Below are 18,313 nucleotides of genomic sequence, written 5' to 3'. Positions count from 1 at the left end.
TGGAGGCATGTTACTGGCATGGGCTGGTATTATTAAAGATGAGCTGGTTGGACCTGGTTGGATGGGCTCAAAATCAACTACTAAACCTACTGCCAATTTTTAGAAGACACTTTCTTTAAGCAGTGGTACAGGAAGAAGTCTTTCAAAAGAAAGATTTACATCTATCAAAAAGACGATGATTTTTATGCAGGACAATGCTCCATCACATGCATCCAAGCACTCATCTGCATGGCTAGCCAGTAAAGGCACTTAAGATGAAAAACCTAGGACATGGGCCCCCTCCCTCACCTGACCCGAACCCAATTGGAAACTTGTGGGCAATTCTTAAACGAGAGATATACAATGAAGGAAAACAGTATACTTCTCTGAACACTGTCTAGGAGGCTGTGGTTGCTGCTGCACAAAAAGTTGATTGTCAACAAATCAAGAAACTGACAGACTCCATTAATGGAAGGCTTACCACTGTTATTGAAAAGTAGGGTGGCTATATCAATCACTGATTTTTTTCAGAAAATAGAAAGTGTTTGAGTTGTTAGTTTATAATTCACACTTCAACTTTTTGAAAATAAAAAAGTAACATGGGAAAAGTGTGTTTTTAATTTAGCTGCATAATAATTCTGCACAATAATAGTTGCCAAATAATTGTGCACAGATATTCTTCTAAGAAAGCCAAAACCTCACTTTTACTTTCTTAAACATTCATGTTTGAGGTTTATAAACATTTGGGATTAACCGAGAGCACTGTAGCTAGTGATTAATAAAAATAATCCTCAAAAATAAGACTTGCCTAATAATCGTGCACACAGTGTATTGGCATTTTAGCAGCTACTCTCATAATCAGATAAATCTTCATTATGCCTTTATCTGCACAAGCCCATCTGTGCTCTAAATCAGTCACAAATTTCTTCGTATGATGATTACACTTAAGTTTTTGTATAAATGCACTGTACTATTTGATGTGTTTCAGCAGCAGAGAGGTCCTATTACTTTCCCATTTTGCTTGAAACCTGTGGCCTGCTTAATAATGTGTAACGTCCTTAAGAGTTTTATTTTAATTGGTCTCACCTGGCAAACTATATATCACAGGTGTCTAAGATTGCTTTCTTGATTCAAAGATGCCAGAGACACAATACCATCTATTTACTGAAAAACAAAAATGTATATTATTATATATTATTATTATTTATAGTATATCTATTATTATTTATAACTTCAATCCCACAGAAATCCAATTTGCATAATAATTTGGAATGCAGTTTAATAGAATTACTTAGGCCAACTTTCATTAAAATAAACAGAAAAGAGTGTGTATGACAGTCTTCATATAGCCATCTTTCATATTTGAAACATCAGATAAAATCTTACTTTGCAAAATTGTATGTAGTTGTGCTATTAAACTATTGTTATTTGCTATTGCAAACCTATTAATTTCTGCTTACATTGTTGTTGCATGCTTCACAAATAAATTCAAAATCATTGGTGAGAGATAAAAGGGGAGTTAAGGCCAACTGTCATTTGATTCATGAAAGTGGATGACATTTGCACTGAAAACAATCAAAAGCATTTTCCAACCTTGGGTATATAGGAATCCCAATCTATGTAGCCAATGTTGTCACTAGCCAGTCGAGCAAAGAGACTGACAAGTTGCTACAGAAGAGGAAATATAACAATAAGAGCATAGTTTCTCTATTCTAAATGAAAATCACTTTGCTGAAGTAAAGAAGCAAGTCTAACCTTACCATTTCCCATTCTGGATGATTCTGTACAGAAACCCATAGGCCCATCAGATCATCAAACCACAGTCTGGAAAACATATTTATTTAACATAATTTACATGCAGTAGGGGTGTAACGGTACACAACAGTCACAGCTTGGTACATACCACAGTTTATACATACATGTTTGGTTCAAGTTCAGGACATGTGGAAAAAAAAAAAAACAACAAAACTATGTTTATTTTAGTTTATTAGTATGTTTGGCTATGTATCAAGTTCGCAGTAGGTCAAAATTGTGCTCTACTAAGTGCTGAAAACACCTGTCATAAAGGAGTTGAATAATTCATTAAAAGTGGCATGTGTTTGTTGAATTTGGAGAAACCACTTGTTATATTATTTGTTTCTGTTTGATTTATTGCAAACAGCTAAAAGCTGAAAAAACATTCTGCTGAGACTGACCCAGCATTTTCATTTCTGTTCTATTAGTTTACTAGCTTTGCTTTGTCTACCCTTTTCTCATGTTTCTAATAGTTATGTGTATTTCTTTAATTTCAGGTTTAGATAGCTGTGTCTTTATTAGTTACTTTTGTTCATTGTCTTGGCATCTGCACACCCTTAATACTGGTTTATACAGTGTTACAGTGTCCAGTGTTTGGTCTGACAAAAGGTCTGGGAAAAGAGTCCACTCTCAATGTCTGTTGTAGCATGATCCTAGATTGATCCGGTAACTTAATAAGTATTCAAAAATTATAAAAAGACTAAACAAAATTGTAACAAAGCAAATTTTAAGCAACATGCAACTATTTACAAGTTACAGGGAAAGCACAAGATTAAAGCCATGCTACCATAATGACTAACATGCAAAGACTAATTCACTCTATGGTATTAATCATTAAAAACCTTTGTCTTTGCCATATTTAAACAAATGTACATTTAATCTTTATTCTGAAATATGGAGACAATATACATAAACAAAGAAAAATAAATCTATTTTGAAAATAGTTCAATGTAATTCAATTATTAATATAAATTAAGTTATTAATAGAAATTACATTTTCTTGTGAGGAAAACATTACAACACATTATTATTTCAAATTTGTCAAATTAGAATCAGCTGAAAATGATTTTGGATTTTTTTCAGCAAATCAGCACTTCTCTAAAAGCCCCTAAAAGAAGGTTGTACAGTCCGGCAAGATCTTAGAACAATAATAAATCATCAATTCCACCATCCACAAAATAATTTATAGTGAAACAACTGCCAACATGGCCAGGTCAGGCTGTACTAACAATTGCAAGGATGAAAGGTTACATTCAAAATTATGTAATTTGACCAATTTTTGGGTGAAGTATAGGAAGATCATAGGAGATCATTCTGTAGTAAATAGAGAATAAAGTTACCATTGCAATACTTTTGAAACTATTTAAAGAATTCACTATAATTTCCACAATACCATGCAAATCCAAATTTTACTGACACTTGTAACGTTTCTGTAAGGTTTCTTTCAGTAATATTCACCCACTTTGTTGGCGTGTTGTCAGTAGCTTCCAAGTATATATATTTTTCGTACCTAATAATCAACACTGGCCCTGGATTCCCTGAAATTAGGTTTTACAGGGTGGGATGACTGTGTTGAAGACAGTGTTATTCTTACCAAAGGAAATCTATGAAATCCCTGGGTATATAACTGTGCAAGAGGTAGGTAGCTTCACAAAACTTACTTGAAGCCCTTGTGGTGCAGGTGAGGAGGCAGAGTGGTGGGCAGAAAAAGCTCAAAGTAGCAAATAGCTCTCTGCATTGTCACATCAAATGGACACAGCAGCGGCCTCCATTCATCTAGCATCTCCTGAGTAGCTGACTCTGGGAAATATCTAAAAGGCAAAATAAACATTTGTTCTAATGGAAAGAACACACCAGCATTTCTTGTATTTTTTAAATGTCATTAGAATACACTTCTACAAAGCCTGCACATGACTGTATAGCCTGGATGACCTCTGCTATGCTATTGTCAGATTAGCTAGTAAGAATAAGTATTATGTTTTAATTATGAAAGTAAAATGAGACAAGATTTTTGCAACATAGAACTTGTAACAATTAACAATATCAAATAAGAAATTAAACTGCAATCAAGGCCATTTGCCATCATTAATAACCATTCACCTTCACCATCATGGTCTGTAGCTAGAAATTATGAGTTCTAAAATTAGGTTGAGGTTTCCACAGATATAACTCAGTCTTACCGATTAGTCACAATTCTCTCTCACTCGGGCTACACTTTTGCATTCACAATAATAAGAAAGGATCTTGGACCTTAATTTAATCTAAAACATTATCATTTGAAAAAAAGTAGGTAATTTTTTTTATATGAAAGTGGACTCTCTCATATCTAATCACTTCGCAAATATATTTAAAAATAAAAGATAACTTGTACACAATGGCTGTTAAGGGTAGTATCTCTTACATATCATACAAGAGTATAAGTATCATACATTAAAGCATACTGATGAAACCCTGATAATAAAGACACATTATATGTATTATATGCATTATAAAAATATTTGAAGTGTTTTTTGTTCAGCTTTTTGTTTGAGTTAGAGCATATACAAGTATATGTATCTAAACTTACGGTCTGCAGTTCTTCACCAAAGCCTTCAGTATACCCTCCAGTGAACTAAAAATGGAAGGAAAGGTTTGGTGATTTATACAAAAAAAACCCTAAAGACTTGCTGTATCTGTGTGTATTAAATTATTTGTCAGCTTTTTTAAGGATTAGTTTTTCTTCCCGAAAATGTGTCCGTGTCGTTAATATTTGCAATACCATATCACTTTGTTATATGTATTATTCTATTAAAGTATTTCAGTTTGGCATAATTTTAAAAAGAGCTGGATAAACATTTTTTTTTTTTTATTTATATAAAAGTACCAGTAAAAGAAATGAAAATACAAGCTTTAGTAACATCAAATACAATGATACCACAAAAAAATAATTGATTAATTGTACTATGCCATGCACTAGATCGAGGAACTGAATGATGCACAAATAAAAATAAAGATAAAATGCAACAAGGCATTAACACACCCATCAAACCCATGCAATACATATCAGTCTCTCTGACATGGGTCATGCAATGATACCCAATGCCTCACAACCAAGACCCAAGTGACTTTTATTAAGAAATAAACAAAAATATTTAACACCCTTACCAGTAAATGAGATTTTTCTGAATTACAAATGCCACTTGCACAGATGGTTTAAGTCAGCATTTTTTTGCAAACCAATATGCAACATAAAAATGCATGCTTTAATAATTAAAATCTGAGAAGTATTTTTTGTCAACAGATCAAAAAAAAATTAATAAAATAAATAAATAATAAAAAAAAGCTGGGTGTGTTGAGAAATAGGCAGTGTTAGAGTTAGTGATGAGAGGTCTTTCATTTAGAAAAGGTAACTGTTTTGATGATTTACAGAAGCCAATCCTCATTAGAGCAAATATCGCAATATCGAACATCCAGCATTACTAACTAAAGTTAGCTATTGTGACTTTAAATTAATTCATGTTAAATCAATTAATTAAATTCATTAATTTCTTTTAAAATAAAAATGACAAATTACAGATGACAATATGACTTTTAAAGGAGTAATACTTTTGCAAGTCACTGTATGTACTGTTTCCATTGTAAATAACAAAAAATGTTACCCATCATCACTTACTTGCTATGTAATTAGTTTTGATATCTCTCCACATGGGCTCTACACGAATTTTACTGGGAGCCAGTGCAATGCTGATAGAAAAGATGAACTGATATGGTAAAAATTTCTAGTTTTAGTAAGGACCCTGTCTGCAGCATTTTTACCTAGTTGAAGTTTACTGAAGTTCCTGCTGGAACAACCTGACAAAAGTGCATTACAGTAATCTAGCCTTGAGGTAATACAAGCATTTAGTAGCGTTATTGCATCCTGTAGAGATAAAGAATTTCTTAGTTTGGCAATGTTGGAAGATGTGGAAAGGCTGTTCTACTAATATTAGCTACAGTGGAGGAAATAAGTATGTGATCCCCCATTGATTTTGAAAGTTTGTACTCTGACAAATAAACAGTCTATGATTTTTGTGGTAGCTTCATTTTAACAGTGAGAGATGGAATATCAAAAAGAAAATCTAGAAAATAAAATAATATTTAAATTAAAAGTAATTTGCATTTTATTGAGGGAACCAAGTATTTGATCCCCTAAAAACCATGACTAATGTTGGCTTCCACAGACCACTGACACACCCCAATCTCAGTGAAGTCGTTACCTGCATGAGAGACCTGTCCCAAATTGGCACCTGTGTAAAAGGCCACCTGCCAAGAGACTCAGTGACACTCAAACATTTTCTCCATGGGCAAGACTAAAGAGCTGTCTAAAGATGTCAGGGACAAAATTGTTGACATACAATTGTTGACCTAGGCTGGAATGGGCTACAAAGCCATAAGTAAGAAGCTGGATGAGAAGGTGACAACTGTTGGTGCAATTATTCGGTAGTGGAAGAAGTACAACATTACTGTCAATCGACCTAGGCCTGGAGCTCCATGCAAGATATCACCTCATGGAGTCTCACTGATCATGAGAAAGGTTAAAAATCAGCCAAGAACTACACGGGAGGAGCTGGTTAATGATCTCAAGGCAGCTGGGACCACAGTCTCCAAAAACACCATTAGTAATACACTGAGACGTAATGGTTAAAATCCTGCAGTGCACGCAAGGTTCCTTTGCTCAAGAAGGCTCATGTCCAGGCCTGCCTCAAGTTCACCAATGAACATATTAATGACTCCGAGAGAGACTGGGAGAAGGTGCTGTGGTCAGATGAGGCCAAAATTGAGCTCTTTGGCCTCAACTCAACTCAACTCAATGTGTTTGGAGGAAGGAAAATACAGAATATGACCTTAAGAACACCATCCCCACTATCAAGCATGGTGGTGGAAGTATTATGTTTTGGGGATGTTTTTCTTTTAAGGGCACAGGCCAACTTCACTGCATCGACGGCAAGATGAATGGGGCCATGTATCGCAAAGTCCTGGGAGACAACCTCCTTGCCTCTGCCAGGGCACTGAAAATGGGTCATCCAGCACGACAACAACCCAAAACATATAGCCAAGGAAACAAAGGAGTAGCTCCATAAGCATATCAAGGTCATGGAATGGCCTAGCCAGTCTCCTGACTTTAATCCCATAGAAAAACTATGGAGAGAGCTGAACCTTTGCGTTTCCAAATGCACGCCTAAAAACCTTAAGGATTTGGAGATGATCTGCAGAGGGGAGTGGGCCAAAATTACTCCTGAAGTGTGTGCAAACCTTATAAAAAACTACAAGAAACGTCTGACTGCTGTGTTTGCCAACAAGGGTTTTGCCACCAAGTATTAAATGATGTTTTACTAGGGGTGTCAAATACATATTTATTTCAATGAAATTAAAGTTAATTTTTATTTCTCATTTCATTTAATTTTCTCAGTTTTTCTTTTGATATTCTATGTGTCACTGTTAAAATAAAGCTGGCATAAAATTATGAGACGTATCATTTATTTTTTTGTATTAAAACTTTTAAAGTCAGTCAAATGCTTATTTCCTCCACTGTATATGTTGCTCAAATGATAGATCTAAATCAAATATGACGCCAAGATTTTTAGCTGCTGGACCAGGAATAATGGCAAAATTAGCCAAGTCTATTATTAAGACATTTTTTCCAGAAGGGAGTTATGTGACATTGAGTTTTATATTCTTTACACATTCCTCAATTTTCTTTAATGTAGATTTATTGTCGGGTTTGGCTGATACATAGAGCTGTCTGTCATCTGCAAAGCAATGAAAACTAACTGTCTGCTTACACCTGTGCCCAGTGGTAACATGTATAATGTAAATAACAGCGGCCCTAAAATAGAGCCCTGCGGAACTCCATATCTTACTTTTGTGTAAGATAAATCTTTTTTCTTGACAAACTGATCGGTCAGATATGATTTGAACCATGATAAGGCTGTTTCTGTGATTCCAACAATGTTCTTTTATCTCTAAATCCAGATTGGAATTGTTGGGCCACAGCTTTTTCTAATATCGTGGATATAAATGTTAAGTTCGAGATGGGTCTGTAATTAGACAATACACTGAGATCAAGATAAAAATTTTGTTTCTTTGATTAAATGTTTTATGACCGCTAATTTAAGGGTTTTGGGTCCATGGCCTAAGCCAAAGGATGAGTTAACTATTGTTAAAAGAGGTCTGATAATAATAGGGAGTATATATTTTTTTTGTATTTTTGAGGTAATTGGGTCGAGTGTACAGTTTGTGCAATTTGCAGTTATGTTTTATTACAGCTAAACATCCATTTTTGATTTAATAAGGAGGGTTGGATTTGTTGTCTAATGTTTTCTATATTTATTTAGTCCATAAAAACATTACTGGTTAAAGAAGCTGGAATCTGGGGTTGAGTATCGGCCTGGCTTTTGGTAAGCTTAGAAATCTCACTAAAAAGTACTAAAACAAAAGTGGGATTGTTTTTGTTATGCTTGATCAGCGAGGCCAAAATACACAAAGAGTGAACTTTAATTAGTGCCTTCCGATATTCCTTCCAGGCAGAGCGGAACACCTTTAGTTTGGCCGTCCACGATTTCCGCTCTAGTTTGCTTCCAGTTTGTTTTAGGGTACCGCGGTGAGAGCTTTTTTTGCCTTGTCATTTTACATTTAGGCAGTGCCACTCTGTCCAAGGTTAATCGAAGGGTATTTTCTAGCTCTGTTTAGATAGGTCTGGGATGTTTTCAGTAAAACTGTACAGCTGTCATTGGGGTTACTGCAAGCTTTAGACAGTGGTAGAGGGACAAATTAACATTTTGCCTAAGATGTAGCTCATAGCAGATCAGGTAATGGTCTGATATTGAGCTTTGAGGTAGAATATTAAGATTATCAATGCTAACACCCAGAGTAAAGACTAAATCTAGGGTTTAGTTCTAGTTATAGTTTTGATGATGCAGACAGAATCTAAGATCGATGCAAACACCTTTGTTAATGGATCGTCAACTTTTTTAAAATTAATATTAAAGTCTCCTACTATTATAACTTTGTCGCTGCACACTGCCAAGTCTGTAGCTAAATCACAAATCAAAAAAAAATCAAAGTAGGGCCCTGGAGGTTTATAAATATTAATTAGTGTGAATGCATTCTTATATGCCTCAAAGCAGTGGTTGTCTCTGTGTCTGAATTGTAGACTGGCAATTCCAGAGTCCCCCAGTCACCATCACCTTGGTATTAGAAAAAGGTGGGTAAATGACGTTACTGGAATTGCGGTGTCTGCACCTCCAGCTGCGTGGACAAGAATTGCAAAGCACATCTTTAAGTACAATACAAATAGCGTTAAATGTTTTTGCAGTTGATATTCTAGTGATGAGTCAGAACGTCTAATATACCGCTACACACCTGATTTACCAAGAATTGAGGCTGTAGGCACCTCCTCTGCAATTCACACATTAAGCTGACCTGACACTACACCAGAATCAGCAGCTCAACCAACTAATGAGCACCAAGCCTCTATGTTAACCCAAAGACGAGAGTATTAGCAGAATCTTGTTAAAAGTATATTTAATAACCAGCCTACCTTACAAGCTAAAGATGAAACCCAAGTAAAAAAACAAGCATATAAACACATAAACAATCCCATCAAGAACATGCAATACAAATCTCCTAAGGCTCACAGGGCAAGATGATACCCAATACCTCAGTGACCTTTATTTTACTCCAATCAATGTCTGGGAGAAGTGTTTTTCTGATGCATGTAGCATGAGATGCCACAAGAGATTGGGCACATGCAATACAAATCTCCTGATGCTTACAGGGCAAGATGATACCCAATACCTCAGTGACCTTTATTTTAAAACATGACTCATTCACTCCACTCTGATCGAGATAAGAAAACATGACTATATGACCACTGCCACAGTGAGAACCAACAGATCAGGGGACTAATCGAGTGTCTATAGTGCTTGGTGAAGAACATATGCTGTTAGCTGGGGTCAAGGGCTCTCATGGAAAATGCAAAGCACATGTTCCTATAGGCATAGAGGTGCATTTACAGAGAAGCTGGTATGTCATGTAAAGCGTCCAGCATTGTTCTATGTACTATAGCACGCAATTAAATGAAAAAAGCAACAAGTAAGAATGAATGGTCCTTACCACCTCTGAGCAATTTTTATGATTATGTGCTTAGAAGTAGAGCGTGGTCGACAAGAACTGAATGTGGATAAAAGGAAAATTCAGCACAGCATAAACAGGTATGCATAGATACAGTTCTACGTATTAGGACAGTAACATATTTTTAGAAATTTTTAGAAACAAACAGATAAAATGCAGCAACCAATATATACAATTTAAACATGGATTTGTAGCTTTTAATTTCAATAACAAGCCATTTTACATAGTCCTCCAGTTTGACATGCTCAAAATGTGTTGGACAATTGCCTAAAAAGTAATTTCCTTGTCAGACGTAGGCTGTTCCCTCTTAAATTCATGGCACATTAAAGATAGGTCACAGGTGAGATGAAAACACATATTGACAACTTAAATATGTGATATATTTCACAACTTATGTGACCAAATGAACATTCTGTGCATAAAAACACATCAAAAGGCCTGAGGCCTGGATATCCACAGAAGACAACTAAAGTAAATCACTGCAGAATTCATTTTTTGGAGAATAAAAACCCTTCACAACAAGTTAAAGAACAACTCTCAAGGATGTTTACTTTTTGCACAGATTTGGTGAAATGCTGCAAGATTTTCTGAATTTCAGTAACTATTGACTTGCAGCTCCAACAAAGGTTCTTGACTAAAATCACAAAACAAACCTGAAACAATGCAATTAACTTCATAAGCATTTTAACATACACATTTGAATGTATCAGTAAAATTAGGTAATAGCTTCAAATGAGTTCGGAAATAAAGAATAGCAAACCATTTAAACAATAGTTACTTTTAAACAACTGTAGCTAAAAACACTATTCTATGTAAAAAACATAATTTTTTTCTGTAATAGTCTGTAATGTCCATTATGACTGTGGACCATAAATGCTTAATGAATCTGAAATTATTTGTGCTTCATTTGGTGTATCTAAATCTCCTTTAGAAAACATATTAGTACCTGGGACACCAGTTGAGGTGCTCCGTTTTTGAATAAAGAATGCGCTCTTGTAACTTGTATAAAGGTATCCATTGTAATTCCAGGTCATCTCTGGAGAGCAACTCTCTCTTTCTAGAAGGACAGATAATTATACAGGGAGATGAAGATTTCATATTGCCACACACGGAAACAAACAATTTGGCACTACTTATTTTAAAATGAGGAATTACTATTACAATAGAACAACATATTGAAATAAAATACTATTTTACATGTTTTTGCCTGTGGGAAAATTACACATGAACGAGTCTGTTCATTCTTGATTTAAAGCTTGGTTTTCGCAATGCACTTTTCCCTTTTTAGAGCATGCTATGTGAATTCACTTTCCAGTGATTCGCTTTCTTCTATGACTGCTGTCTCTCGACTCTTCCCTCTATATGGGTCACCCACTCGAGTTGCAGCACTTAATCATCAACGCACAAATTTGATCTGGTAATGTGTGATATTTACAACGCATGCAATTGGTCTGTGAGTTTCCTGGGACACTCCATCAAAGTAAATAGGTCTAGGATAGGCCAGCAGTAATTAAAGGCCACGTTTACAAACCATTTAGTGTTAATGTCAACACAGGCTCGCTCTTCAAATTTTGTTGCACAGTTAGGTGTTTCTGTCAGTGCAAAAAGAGACTAGCTGTCGAGTAAGTCTAAAAACTGAAGAATTCTGACGTAGTCCTCCTTAATTATTCCATCCACTTTGTGCAATGTACCAGTTCAACTGGCAGCTCTGTATTAGAACTAATCTGCATTTGTATTAACCCACTAAAACTTCACTGGACATGCACTTGTCAGTGTATAGAGAGTGCATTGCCTGTTCTGCAGTTTGTTGCTCAGTTGCAGAAAATACTACAAAGAGGAAACAGCAATTAATTAAAACATCAATAGTATTAATAGTAGTAGTGCCTTCTTTTCTATTATTTTATTTTCAATGTCCTTATGTCTGTGGAATCCACACCATCAGTGTATAAACTCCGATACTCTACGATATCATAATTCACACTCCATAGCAGAAGCAAACTTTTTACTTAATCAAACTTATATGACAGCTACAAACTAACATTTTACTACATTATGGGTCAAGAAATTGTCAACACATCTCACAAAGTTCCCCTCAGTTGGGTTGATCTGATTTGCTCATTTGGGAGGCTGGAAGTCCCTATTGCCCACCTGAGACTGAGACTTAAGTTATTTGAGAGCTTACATCTTTTGGGGTATGCAAATATTGGCATAGTGCTCCTTTCATTGTGTACTCTAAAACTAAACAAACAAAAAAGAATGCTTCAACTTCAGTATATCAGTATATATTTTAACTGTTTACATCAACCAATTTTTGCCCAGCGGTTGCCAAACCTGTGCATGCCACTTTTTTGCTGGTACAATAAACTTATATAGTATACGGGGGGGGGGGGGGGGGGGGTATCCAATTGTGCAAGTTCTCCCACTTAAAAAAAAAGAGAAAAATGAGAAAAAAATTCTGAAAATCACATGATTTTTAAAGAATTTATTTGCAAATAATGGTGGAAAATAAGTATTTGGTCACCTACAAACAAGCAAGATTTCTGGCTGTCACAGACCTGTAACAACTTCTTTAAGAGGCTTCTCTGTCCTCCACTCATTACCTGTATTAATGGCACCTGTTTTAACTCGTTAACAGTATAAAAGACACCTGCCCACAACCTCAAACAGTCACACTCCAAACTCCACTATGGTGAAGACCAAAAAGCTGTCGAAGGACACCAGAAACAAAATTGTAGACCTGCACCAGGCTGGGAAGACTGAATCTGCAATAGGCAAGCAGCGTGGTGTGAAGAAATCTACTTTGGGAGCAATAATCAGAAAATGGGAGACCTACAATACCACTGCTAATCTCCCTCGATCAGGGGCTCCACGCAAGATCTCAGCCCGTGGGGTCAAAATGATCACAAGAACGGTGAAAAATCCCAGAACCACACGGGGGGACCTAGTGAATGACCTGCAGAAAGCTGGGACCAACGTTACAAAGGCTACCGTCAGTAACACACTACGCTGCCAGGGACTCTTGCAGTGCCAGACGTGTTCCCCTGCTTAAGCCAGTACATATCCGGGCGCGTCTGAAGTTTGCTAGAGAGCATTTGGATGTTCTGGAAGAGTTTTGGGAGAATGTCTTATGGTCAGATGAAACCAAAGTTGAACTGTTTGGTACAAACACAACTCGTTGTGTTTGGAGGAGAGTGAATGCTGAGTTGCATCCAAAGAACACCATACCAACTGTGAAGCATGGGGGTGGCAACATCATGCTTTGGGGCTGTTTCTCTGCAAAGGGAATAGGACGACTGGTCCGTGTACATGAAAGAATTAATGGGGCCATGTATTGTGAGATTTTGAGTGCAAACCTCCTTCCATCAGCATGGGCATTAAAGATGAAACGTGGCTGGGTCTTTCAGCATGACAATGATCCCAAGCACACTGCCAGGGCAACAAAGGCTGTGTTGCCCGCCGACAGCCCCAAAACATCACTGCTCTAGAGGAGATCTGCATGGAGGAATGGGCCAGCAACGGTGTGTGCCAACCTTGTGAAGACTTACAGAAAACATTTGACCTCTGTCATTGCCAACAAAGGATATATAACAAAGTATTGAGATGAACTTTTGTTATTGACCAAATACTTATGTTCCACCATTATTTGCAAATAAATTCTTTAAAAATGAGACAATGTGATTTTTTTTCTCATTTTGTCTCTCATAGTTGAGGTCTACCTATGATGTCAATTACAGGCCTCTCATCTTTTTAAGTGGAAGAACTTGCACAATTGGTGACTGACTAAATACTTTTTTCCCCCACTGTATACGCATGGGTGGCCAGCACCCTAGTGGTAATAAAAGTGGGCCGGCAATCAAAACGTATGACTTATTGATGAATAATACTTAACCATAACAATAACAATTTTATCAATCACTCTTAATAGTATGGAATATGGATCCAGCTCTGTTTGCTGTGTGTGGGGTCTTGCCTTACTTGAGCAAGCTGATGAGCAGACGAGCAAAGCCCTGCATCATGCTGGTCTCCAGTTTGGGCAGGGTCACCAGTTCATAAAGGATCTTTATAAACAGCACATGGTCCTCTTTGCTGAACTTTCTGCCATATAACCGAATGTACCTGTGGCGACATGGAAAGAAAATGTTACACTGTGCATCATGTTCATGCATCAATTATAATAACTAGAGCACAGCATCTGCCAGTCTCCCCATTGAAAAAGAACTGGACAATTAGAAATTTTAAACTTAATGACTCGTACCCTCATATAATTTTTATGTTATTACAAATCCTATCCTATTCTTTTAACTCTTGTTAATAATGCCCCATTAGCGAAGCTTTAAATAATCATAGAAAAATACACAGGCCACAGATCATGGCCCTTCCCATAGCTTGTTAGTATGTTACCTAGCAGATATAAAACTTTGGATACAAACACTTATTGAAGCTTATGTTACCCTGTTATTATTCAGGCTTTAGCTATTGTGGAACCAATACTACTTCCTAACCCTGTTAAAGGGAACTTTATTTCTTTGATTAAAACTTTAACTTGATTATTAGCGAGCCAGTCTCTTAAATTATTAGAATAATGCATTTAGATTGCTATTTAAATAGTATAAATACAATGCATCTTTTGGTCTAGTTCAGAACACACAACCACATTCATAAGGAAGACGACTTGACAGTTATAATATATATATATTGACAGGTAGGATAAGCCACAGAAGGTCATTGCTGAAAAGGTTGGCTGTTCGCAGAGTGATGTATCGAAACATATAAATAAAAAAAATAAGTTGTCTGAAGAGTGAAAATAAATGGTGTACAAGCAACAGGGATGACCACAGCTTTGAGAGGATTGTCAAGAAGTCGATTTAAAAATTTGGACTCGAATTTGGAGGCTGTGCATCAAGAGCCACCATGCATTCCAGGAAAGGGGCTACGACTGTTGCATTCCTAAAAACAAGCCACTCCTGAACTAGAGAATGTCAGAAATATCTAACCTGGGCTAAGGAGAATGCTAAAAAGAACAATTCTGTTTCAGTGTATCATAATCCTACTTTAAGGGTTACTTAACAGGTTTCTCCCATCTAAAATGACAAATTAATTGAATAATCTCACTCTTCGTTAAATAAAAGTTACATGTTTTCTCTTCCCAGTCTCCTTCATGTACAGTCACTCAGTTTATGAGGACTTACACATTTACAGATTTACACATGTGCCATATTCCTTCCATTTCTTAATGATTAATTTAACTGAACTCCAGGGGATGTTTAGTGACTTGGATTTTTTTTGTCATGGTGTATTTGTAGCCAAGAATACTGAGTAACCACTGACTGGACCTAGGTGTCTTTAGACTAGAATCACTTGAGACACATTCACTGTAGTTAATCCATATCCCTTCATATCACTCATTGTGAGACTACTAGCACCAGTTGTGTGGTGCTCTGTTGAATTAGACAGGTCACTTTAAAAAACAAATAATTTCACATTTTATATGTCATTATATATCAGCAATTAGCTGTCCTGCTCTCTAAATATCAGCATCTGGCCCACATCAGTCGACCACAAATTTAAATCATAAATTTAAAGCATTTATGCCTTCACATTGGAAAATAGGCTAATTCGATCATAAGGCCTGGTTCAGGTAACAACCTGTTTTCTTTGAACTAGTGTGGCAACAGTGGTTGAGATTCACTGTGTGTTATTTCCATGTACCAAACTCTTATTATTCAACTATACCAGTGTAAATACAGTTTTCCATTCTGTGGCACCTTTAAATTATAATCCTTAATTGTAGAATGCAGAACTTGGCGCTTAAGAGGTTAAGAACATAGCATTTGCAAGGAGGGTATTTTTTGACCAACACACAGCTGTTGGAGGTCAGATAACAGCAAGTCTCTCGAATTGTGTAATACTTACTGTTTACTCGCTACATCAGGTTTCACAGAAATGGTCAGAAGCAGCCTGTACGTACTTGCTGAGGGCTTAAAATAGCAGTAGCTCATTGAAATGTGATAAAACATTCCTTGTCTATTGGCTACATAACATTTTATTTTGCAATCTTTATGCAATCAGTGGTGATGCTAATGTGGGGTGAAATTTCAAAATGTGTTTTGACATATTTGTCATAAAGAGGGGTTCAACTCCAGTTCTGGAAGGTCTCTGTCCTGACCAGTCTACTGATTTCTCTGTTCAAAATCAAATGATAAAACTCATCTGTTAATTTAAAGTTAAATAAAACATGGACCAAAACTTATCATTACATCTGCCTCTATAGATAACTATAAAGATATGATCTAAAAAAAATAATTGTTCAGTGTGATGGTCTCAAAATCAGTGGTTTTCAATCCTCGTGTTGGACTCCTGGAATTCTGTTACAGCTGCATTGTATGATGCATCGTTTTACTTGCACCGGCACACCCAATTTACTTCAGAGAGTGCTTGATAAGTAGTTTATTAGTTATATCAGGTGTTTTAGAATAAGGGGCACTCTACAATGGGCTGGGGCGGCTACTGAGAGCCACTGCTCTAGACTATAAGACGCTAAAAGACGTGGAGGTTATGATGCCTCCACATTCTTCCAAACAGCTGAATAATCAGTCTATTTAACAGTTACATTAAAGCTTGTAATAACATATTAACGTATCATTCATTTGGTTCTCAGAGATTTGTCTTTGACAGGGTTAGATAGCTGATGTAGCTAGCTATATACCAAGCTCTAGTGTACTTACGTGGAAAGTTTCCTCGTCCAAAACATGACACCTGGCCATATTTCCCTGAGCTGGACGCTCCGGCCAAGGTTTCCTTTAATATCAGCCAGTATTTCATTTGACTCCGCGTCTAATTTGTCCTCATAAGGCAGAAGCTTATTATAAATTATGTCTTTTTGTGGAACAAAGCCTAACTTTTCTGACACTTCTTTTTTCATAGCCGTCAAAACGTATGTAGTGAAACAGTCATGTAAACTTCGTAAATGTTTCAATTCAGTTTCCAAAGGCGATGAATAAGCGAAACTATGCGATACGTGACGCTGCTATGTAGCTAGCTAGAGTAGCTCGAATGCAGTGGAGCAAGAAGCCAAACGAACACTCTCTTAACTGTGTTTACGCTTCCAATGTAAAAGCAGCGAAACCCCGCCCACTAAGCACAGCATTTCGTCACGTCCTGTTGACAGTGAAGGAGAAATAGTTTTGTCACAGACCTCTCACAGTTTACCGCCCCTGACGCTGCTATAAAATACATAACGGACCCAAGACCTTTAAGATGAGTAGTGCATAGTGTATAGTAGGTATGCAGAGTGGTTTGTTTAAGATTTTCCGTTTTAGAGAAAAAAAAAAAAAAAAAAGTGAATTCTTCACAGAGTAATACTTGGGTGGGGGTCAAACTCGCCACTTACTTAGATCCTTATGCTGGTGTTATGCTCCCCACCAGAATCCGACTCCCTTTGCATGCACGCGCGTCACGCAACGGATTATGCTCGCGAATACCGTTGTTTGTGTTCATAAATAACCTTTTGAAATCCTGGAAATCCTATTTGATGCCTGCAAAAGTCACACTACCTACCTCCCTTTTATCTCTAGTGGAATGCCTGATACACATCAACGTTCTTTGAAGACTTGTACTTGAAGATTGTACACATTTCATTATTGATTCTATAGAGAATAGGTTTGCTGAGGGATTAATATTTAGAACAGTTTTAGAACAAACCAACTCAGAGCACTTGGAACCCACCTGGACCACGTTCCACCCATGTGCGCTCCACATGAGCATGTTGGCTGGAAATTGTTTGCTGTCCACAGTTGGATTTGAGGTCAATACACAAATATGAGACAATACATCACTATTTCAAGTTTTATTTCCTGATATTTACATAGAGTTACTAGAGTTGTTAAACAAAGTCTCAGATGTTTCTTGTTTCCCCAGTGTGCCCTGTTAGACTGATTGATAGACTGAATAATGCATAGCTCTTCTGTGGGTCTGTAAAGACTGCATCTAAAGACCACAGAGCTGCATATAGATAACCCCCCCCCCCACACACACACACACACACACACACAAACCCGCCCATTGGATTTACAATTAAATGTATTCCTTGACTAATAAGTACAAATCAAGACATGTCACCAAAATAAATATGATTAAAACTTCTCTACGAGACACATTTTTTGAGCTAGAAACACCAAATTTGGCGGTGCATGGAGGAGCTTTTGGTAAAAAATTTCACAATCTCACATTTTGGCCAAAGGTTTGTAGACAAAGCTCTTCTAGCCAAATGTATTAAATGAGCTTTTGGGCAACAGTTTCAGCACCCCATATTTTAGCTGACTATACAGCTATACTTGTGAGCTGCAATCACACTCGAGCTGAACTGCACTCTTTAACACGTCTTCTATTT

The 18,313-nt window shown here is 36.7% G+C and overlaps 1 protein-coding gene across 1 annotated transcript in view; it reads right to left on the bottom strand.

The window, feature by feature from the left end:
- psme4a (proteasome activator subunit 4a) overlaps positions 1-17,021 on the bottom strand; it is a 65,170-nt gene extending 48,149 nt beyond the window's left edge. Inside the window, exons 1-8 of the mRNA XM_072670594.1 lie at positions 16,650-17,021; positions 13,900-14,040; positions 10,871-10,981; positions 9,907-9,963; positions 4,340-4,384; positions 3,435-3,584; positions 1,740-1,803; positions 1,573-1,647 (exon numbers count right to left, since the gene is read on the bottom strand). Coding sequence (XP_072526695.1) covers positions 1,573-1,647; positions 1,740-1,803; positions 3,435-3,584; positions 4,340-4,384; positions 9,907-9,963; positions 10,871-10,981; positions 13,900-14,040; positions 16,650-16,846 — 840 coding nt within the window. The 5' untranslated portion in view covers positions 16,847-17,021. The remainder of the gene's footprint in view (positions 1-1,572; positions 1,648-1,739; positions 1,804-3,434; positions 3,585-4,339; positions 4,385-9,906; positions 9,964-10,870; positions 10,982-13,899; positions 14,041-16,649) is intronic.
- Between the last annotated feature and the right edge of the window lie 1,292 nt (positions 17,022-18,313).

This window comes from Salminus brasiliensis, chromosome 24 (assembly GCF_030463535.1).
Source record: "Salminus brasiliensis chromosome 24, fSalBra1.hap2, whole genome shotgun sequence".
NCBI lineage: Eukaryota > Metazoa > Chordata > Actinopteri > Characiformes > Bryconidae > Salminus > Salminus brasiliensis.
This window is presented reverse-complemented; position numbering and strand designations above follow the sequence as displayed.